Raw genomic sequence first — 8336 nt, 5'->3', positions numbered from 1 at the left:
CACACACACACACACACACACACACACACACACACACACACACACACACACACTATTCATAAGAAGTAACAATTGCCAATCTTAGGAAATCTAAATAAAAGAACTTGATCCAAGAACTTGGATGCCCCTGACTTGTGTTTTTATTGTCCGCATATACTGTGTGCACCATGCTTGGTGTGAGACTGCTTAGCCTGGAGTCTTTCTGCTCTCCCAGTTGGCCACTTGGCTTCAACGTGGTTGCTGCCTTGTTTCTCTCCCCCAGTCCATCTTCTCTGCTGCCACTGGAGTTCTTTTCCTAAAATGCAATTTTGAATTTTAACATGCCCTATTAAAATCGCTGGCAGGTTTGTGCTGGCTCCAGACTAGAGTCTTTCCATCCTAGCCCTGTGTGGCCTCTCCGTCATAAAACCCCTTGGTCTGGTCTCGCTCCCACCCAGCATGTCAGTTTACCCTGGCTCCTAAGCCAAGTCCTGGACACCTCCTCTGCTGCAGTAGGGTTGGAGTTGTGCTGGGCGGCAAAGCCTGTTGGGCCAGCAGAGGGGCAGCCGTGCAGAGCCTCTGGGTAAGGGAGTCCCCAGGGGACCTGGTATGTGCCCTGACCCTCACTGTCTTTCTCTCTCTCAGGCCATTTCTCGTCTCTGTGAAGACAAGTACAAGGACCTGAGAAAACCCACGAGGAAGCGTTCAGCAAGTGCTGACAACCTGATTCTGCCACGGTGGTCCCCAGCCATTATCTCCTAACTGGGGTACCCTCCTGAGGCCATCCCACAGTGTCTCCTCTTGTTTGAGAAGAGATGAATTTGGGTGGGGTTTTGTTTGTTTTTCTCCTTTCCTTCTGTTTTTAACGCATAGCCCCATCAAGGCTGCCTTCACGCCCACCTCTGCACCATGTGGGTGTACACAGAGGCTTTAAGGGACGTGAGATCAGTGTTCTGGAAATCCGGTGTCAAGCCTTCCCGGCCGTCATGAACAGCATTTCTTTCATGGAGGAAACAGACTCTAATCCTGGAGGAGGAGATGAAGGAAAGGGAGTTGTGTTGAGGCAGAGAGTACTTGGTAGTGTGGCTGTTCCTGGGTCTTTGGCTGGCTGTCGGGACCAGGCAGAGCCACACGTCGGTAGCAGAGCTGAACGCACATCCACATCAGGAGCGCCACGTGTGCCCTTGGGTCATGCTCTGTAAGGTTCCTGCATTCCTTCTTGCTGCTCTCTTGGGATTGGGGAGGGAGTGTTGCTCCTTTTTATTGTGGTTCGGTTTTGATCCCACAGAGCAGAGAACATAGTTTGTACCCACCATGGCACAGACATCCAAATAAATAGTACTGATTGTTTATCTCTGCACCATTTTCTCTAGCTGTCTTCTGAGCTTTCTTCCTCACAAGTTAGATGTGCTGGTTGTGCTTCTACACACCTGTTTTATAGGATTCTCTTCCAACAGCAGCAGGATTAACGTGACTGCAGTGCTGAACCGAAAGCATCCCTCTCCGCCCCCCAAGAACACTGTCTAGACTACACAGGTGCTTGTGCCTTCCAGTGTTCTTGCAATTGCTTGTTCTTGGTTTCTGCTTTTGTCACCTCCTCTCCTTCCCAGGTTCTCTTTTTCTGCTAATGTGAAAGTATAATTACAAAACTCAGACTTTGTGGCTGAAGGCGAAGGTCCTCAGCACAGGCATCTTGGATAGAGAAGCATCTGGGAAGCCAGGTTTTTCTGACCTCATTGTGAGGAGCCGTGTCTATGTGCTCCCTGCCTGGTCATTCTTCTACTTCCATGTCCATTGTTGCAAGCAATATTCTTCTCGACTTTTGTATGTTTACTTTAAATCAAATTTAGTCTATTTGTATACAATTTTTTTAAAAATCTAAAATTTAGAAAACGGGGAGTGGGTGGGTGGGTGTTCCAGTGGGGAGATCACTAAAGGGGAAAAATATTACTATTTCCTGAGGTATTTTTCACAGAGTGATTAAATAAATAAAAAAAGCTCAACTTGCATTTTCATTGTGGGTGCTCGGAGAAGCTATACAAACTGTGAAGGTTCATGCTTCCTTGATTATAACCAACATTTGTGTTTTCTGACTGTTTCTGATTTGCCTTGGGGCTAGATTAGAATCTTGTATTGAGATTGAGAAATAAATGGGTTAACGGTGTCCTATCAAAGAGAAAATCTGACGTGGAGTCTAAGAACTGGACACTCAGTCACAGTGCATCTCTTCTGCCCGTCTTCTTAGGTTGCAGTGACCAAGGTTTGTGAGTTTTTCACTGTTTGCAACACTTGAGATAAACGCTAGCATTCGGTTTGTTACACGAAATGGTGAGCTTGAAAAAGTTTAGAATTGTATGTTAGTTTTGAATACCCTAAAATCATATGCCTGACCCCAACAGACCCCTCACCTTGGAGCACACTTTGGAAATAGAAGGAACGAAATGTCAAAATCCCAAGAGCATGGAACCAGAAGTGTTAGTCAAGGTTCAGTGACGTCTGTCTTGTGCAGTCATGTTTTCAGTCAAAAGTATGAGCAAGTTTTGGTCTAATCTTCCAAATGCAGGAAGTGAAAAGTTAACTCCCCTCCCACTGCACCTTTGATGATTTTCTCTGAGTGGGAACCAGGATCAGCTTCGCTCTTCAAGAACTGTAAAAAGAGGTCTAAAATGTAGAAAGTATCATTTTGTATTCTCTCATCTCTATAACTCTAAAAGGGACCTATTTTCTTAGCCAAATATGAATACCTCTTAGATGAATTCCTTCCTCTCCTGTAAAATACCTTATTTTGCCAGCCCATTTCAGGAAAGAACTGCTGACTTAATAGCAGAAATCTTATTTTTATTCCTTTTATTTGAACGGGAGATTTGGAAATTGACTTAATGTAAATATTTCAATGCACCTGATACTATTTTGTGGAGTTTATTAAACTACTTTGAAAGATTGTACAGTCTATTTGTTGTATGTATGCACAGTCTGGCATCTGGCATCCGCAGTGACCCCTTACAGCCTGGCTCACTTTCCTCAGACTGTTGACTGTTGTGTTGAAGCTTTGTGCACTGGACTCTACCTCTGAATAAGAAACTTTTCCCTACTTATCAGTGAGTGTTAATCTGTATTAATTGATTGTTTCTCTTGCACTAAGGATTTCAGTTGTACCTTTTAGTCTGGATTACTAGGCATGTAGGTAGAGGCTCATTTCATTTTCCTGTACAATAATGAAGACTTACTTTTTGTTTTCTGGGTTGTTCTAGGTTTGCCAAAAGAAAAAGAAGAAAAACACAAAACAAGTCTAATAGTATGTGTTGCTAAATCGTAGTGACTGTAACTTTGCAAAGTAGTTTGGTGTCCAGCAGCCAATACTGGAAGCTGCTCAGGAATGCTGTGTCAGGGCAGCCTTTAGTGACGAGCTCATTGTCGCTGGGAAAGGATGGAGAAAGCCACAGTTTCCTGACTTTAGACTTGATTTAAACAGCAAATACAAGTTGTTGGAGAGTAAACACACATCCTGGTAAATTTTGTTTTGCTTTTTTTACCTGGGAGAGGAAAGGAGTTGAGTTAGTGAAGTAAAAAATGACAAGACCCTGAAGGCCGTAGAGGTGCTCTCATGCCTTAATGCTCAGGTGAGACCAGCTGAGGCCTCATGCCTCCAGCTGTTGGGCTAGCTCTTCTGTGTTCCTTCTCTGTGCTCTTTGCCTGGACCGTTTCCAGCTTGGTGTTTCGCTCGGTACAGGGGATTTTGCTGCTTAGCTGAGTGAGCTTCAAGGTGGAATCTGGTGAGTCGTGATTTCGAATATTCCTGCTGCTTTGGGGACTTGCAACCTGGGGCCATATTTTAAGCTTTGAGTTTTTAATATATATTCTTGGTTCACTGTAGATATTTAATAAGTTAAATAAACATATGTACATAGAACAAATAATGTCTGCCTTCCTGCTCTATTTTTTTAGTTATGTTGATATAAAATTGGACAGTTTTGTTTTTTTTTTTTTTTTTCTTTTTTCAGAGTGGTAGCACTGGCCTGTAATCCTAGTGGACATGGCTGAGGCTGGAGGATCATGATTTGGAGGCTGGCCTGGGCTATATAGTAAGATGCTGCCTCAAAAAATAAAATTGAACAGATTTTATGGGTGGTAGGTAAACTAATTCTAAGAGCAGTGGGAGGAAGTGTGTGTGTCTTCAGTGATTGATGAGACCCACCTGGGACTTCAGGTGAGGACATAAGTTACCAGTAGGTCTTGGGGAGAATAAACATTGTCCTTAAATAGTTTCTTATAAACTGCGATCTCCTGGCCTTTGCTGGAATAAGTGTCTAAGAGTGAGGCTTGGTAGTTGTTGTAAGCATGGATGGTCTTCTGAAACGCCAGCCTGACAGAGAGGAGGAGACAGGAAGCATAGCCTGCCGCAGAGCTGAGGCAGGGGGACAGAGGGAGTGCTTAGCTTCGGCCTTGAACCCTCAGCTCCATGAACAAAAGAAAAGTTCCAGGCCCCTCAGAGAAATAACAGCTCGCTCTTACCAGATGCAGAGCACAGAGCAGCACCAGAATGCCCCTTCAGAAGCAAGCTTGCCTGACGGCTCCACCAGAGATGAGGGAGTCAGTAAAAGGTGTGTGCTCAAGGCTTGACCAAGCCATTCTCCTCCATGCTGGTGGTTAGAGCTTTGCACTGAGTTTGTACATGTGGACGCCACAGCTGCTGCTTAGAAACTTCAAGTAAGCAATACAAAAATAATACTTTCACTGCTGGTGTAAGGGTCACTGGGAATTGCCTTGTGTGTGCACTGCTTCAGGGTGAGCTCTGCCCAAGACAAGATTTGTTCCAAAAACTATGTAGAGTTCTCTAAGAACCTGTTTATAGTAAGAAATGCCCTCTAACATGCCTGACTGGATGGCATTTGAGTTTTATAGGTTCCAGCAAACCACCTTGTAAACTTTTGTGAATTGTTTGGGGACAGGGGACTTTATTCCTTTTGAGAACATTTGTTTATATAAGTAGATTCAAATGTGCAATCAAAGAATGTCATCTCAAAATAAATGCAGTTTTGACAAAAAGTGTCAACCATGGTTTGAGCTTGTGACATTGTGTCGATGTTGGTGTTATCTAGTTTAATGGAACCCAGTCGAGAACACTGGGACAAACTACCTTCCCCTCTGACCTCTTAGTGAAGGTGGCTGTCTGACACACTTGCTAGTCCATGAACATGTGTACTAAGTGTTTCTTGTCAGATGCTAGGAAATGTGAACCCATTTTAAAAAGCATAAGCCTCAAGGTTAGTCAGCTTTTGCAAGGCCCACTCCAAGAGAGGGTGGTCATTGGCAGATGCAGTTCTCACATGAAGGCCATGTTTGTTGCAAAGCCAGCTGTCTTCTATCCTTTCCCAGCTCTGTTGCAGTCAAGTAAAATTCCACTGGATCCAGCCATTCTGTTCTTGTCTGTGTTGGAAAATACCAGAAAGATGAGATGGGGATCTGACCTCATCCTCAAGTAAGGGTGTTCTAGAAAGAATGCTGCTTCCTAGGCTTGTGAGCCTGAACTCATCCTGGAATGCTAACCTTGCAGAAAAGAATTTTGCCTCCTCGTGGCATATTCCACTTGTCCAGAGACTGATAGGCAGCTACCTTAAGCTTTCCACATCTCCACCTGAGCACCAGCTCCTGGAATCTATGTCAAAGTTCTTGCATGTAGGAAGTACCCGAAAGTTGGGGGTGCACTCGGGAAAAGACCAACATTTGGGAGTAAAACAGTGAAGTTCCAGCTGCAGTGTGGAATACCATAGGGGAGGCCTCCGTGACCTGTCAGTGGATAAGTGACATGAGTGACGGATACGCACACACACATAGATGTCCTTCTCCTGGCAAGTGACAAGAATTCTGGGTTTGTCTTTATTCTGAATAATCCTAAAATTCTTTCCACTTTGAGATTTCCAGGAGCCTCTGGAGAAGTTCTCATCCAATTAATGTTTGAGAAAGGAAGAAAAAAAGAAAACGAGAACAAAATTCAGATTGAAGGTGGAGCAGTAGGGAAACAGCAATGTGTCATACACGTGCCGGTCCTATCCAGTCACCTGCCGTTTTGAGCCTGCTTGGTAGTCTCCTACAGGTGACAGAAACTGAACCACTTCTATTCTGGAGTATTACCCAGAAAATGTGGATCTCTTTACGAAGTTGAAGTTAACACAGACGTTGGGATGATCCTCACGCTGCATCCGGCAGCTGTGTATTGGCCGTGTACGGTGGTAGACGGCTGGTATCGGGCTCATGCAGCGTGCACAGACACGGTGCTTGCCAGAGGACTCGGTAACAACCCTACCACTGTGTGCTTTGACGTGTGTTGTCTTGAAATTGGATGTTGTTTTTGTGGTGGTAGGAGGGGAAAATGGGACGGAAGTAACAATGTTTGAGTTGAGGTATCGTGGAAGAGATGTGGGGAAGAGGTTACTATGGAGTGGTTCACTGCCGAAAGTGTTTTGCTGTTTCAGCCAGACCCTGTTGCCAAGTGTGATTTCTGTGCTCAGAGACTGGCTGACCGGAAGCACAGTGGTTCCTGCGAAGGCCGAAAGTGGGAGATGCTCTGGTCTCCTCATGCATGAACATCGGCATCAAGCAACTAGCCATTTCATGAAATTATTTGCTGACACAACTTGTGGGAAGAATTTGCCCCTTTTGTGTCTGTCGTGTTGCTGCGGAATGTTACTGAGCCTTCCATGCAGAGGCTGGACCTTATCTTCAGAACTGTAGTATTGGGGTGCTAATCAGCAGTTCAAATGTGACAGTAATGAAAGGGATCCACTGCCTTGCTGTGGGTATGAAAAGAGTATCTGAACTTGTCTTGGTAACATGCAGGTAAGCCACTCCCTGAACATTGTTTCTTCCTTCAGATAACCCTTGTTCTACAGTCTTTTGTCAACTGCCATCTATCACCATGATTTGAGAACCTTGAAACTCATGTGGTTGCCACCAAGAGAATCTAAGAACAACCAGAAAGATAATACACCTTGAGGTGGCAGTTGAAAGATTCTTAACAGAACTTGATAAGTTCATAATTTATCAGCAATAATCAATGACTGAATAGGATGAAGAAAAGGTACCATTGAAAACTATAGCATAATCCAAGAATAAAAATATGAAAGTGCTTATTGTGTGTCCCATACAGTATACCTGTTGAAATGGATGAGGACGCTTTGGTTCAGGCAGGTTCAAAACCTGATCTGTGAGTGGAATGGTAAAGCCTAGAAGACTGGCCACAGTTTTGTGAGCCTTCTCTTGTATGGTCGTTGTCACTGGTGAGGTTCAAAACCAAATCAAACCCACTAAACATCAACAGGGAACTGAACAGTTTGCTCTGCATTTATGCCAAGCCCAAACCTACAAATTGGACCTTTTTTAGAAATGACATCCTTGTGGCTATAGTTGAAATGAAGGCATACTGAATCAAGATCAGCCCTAAATCTAGCAAGCAGTCCCTTTAAGGAAGTGGGAATGAAGAGTAGGTACGCTGAATCAACAAACCAAGGAACTCTAGCATCTCTGTGCTACCAGAAACTACCAAGGCATGGAAAGACTTTCCCCACAACTCTCAAAGAGTTGGTCATGCTGATGACCTTTATGTGAGACATCACCTCAAAGCAGAATGAACATATGTTGAGAGCCACCCTGTCTGAAGAAGCTTGTTTTGGCAGCCCCTGTATGCTAGCATGAGCCCAATTCCTAAATAAGTTAAATGGTTGCCATCAAAAAGACCTGAAGAGACGTTACTAACACGCTCGTAGGTAGAAAGGGTTGGCGGTTCCAAAATGCCTTCCTCGACTCCCTCTGCCCACTGTGCTGGCAGTCCAGCTGTGTAGGATTTGTCTTTGAGCTGTTAGATCCTACATGTTCCCACACACCCCAGCTTTCCTCGCCTTCATCCACACTTTGCCTCATGCCCGCTGAGCGGCCCTGGAGAAGGAAGCGGTTTCTCTTCCGAGGTTCTCCTTCAGGCCTTGTGCAGCTCTGCTGTTTGTGGTCTTCCTGTCCCTGGGATGTGTAAGGTGGGGTCTTCATCTACAGGGTCCCTGTTGTATATACAGAGGTCACACCAGCTGTCATACCAGCTGTGGTAAACAGAGTGTATTGTGCACAGTTCAGAGAGCTAGAGAAGTGGAGCCGCAGCCAAAGTAGTTGGGCCAAGCCAAACCAGATTATCGCACAAGATACCAGATTGCCGGCGGGTGGGTGTGCAGATTATACATACATAAAACCAAGGAAGTTCAACCACTACGGCATGCAATGCCACCCCACAAACCTGTCACAGTTAAAAAGGTAAACAGGCGTTGGTAAGGATGTGGAGAAAATGAGACTCTAACATCTTTGGAATATCAATT

At 44.7% G+C, this 8336-nt stretch overlaps 1 protein-coding gene across 1 annotated transcript in view; it reads left to right on the top strand.

Moving 5' to 3' along the window:
* The window catches only part of Ccny (cyclin Y), a 109531-nt gene extending 106607 nt beyond the window's left edge, over window positions 1-2924 (top strand). The window contains exon 10 of the mRNA XM_055595790.1: window positions 625-2924. Coding sequence (XP_055451765.1) covers window positions 625-741 — 117 coding nt within the window. The 3' untranslated portion in view covers window positions 742-2924. The remainder of the gene's footprint in view (window positions 1-624) is intronic.
* Window positions 2925-8336: the final 5412 nt, after the last annotated feature.

The sequence above is a fragment of the Psammomys obesus genome, unplaced genomic scaffold, assembly GCF_907164565.1.
Source record: "Psammomys obesus unplaced genomic scaffold, mPsaObe1.curated_primary_1811, whole genome shotgun sequence".
Classification (NCBI taxonomy): Eukaryota; Metazoa; Chordata; class Mammalia; order Rodentia; family Muridae; genus Psammomys; species Psammomys obesus.
This window is presented reverse-complemented; position numbering and strand designations above follow the sequence as displayed.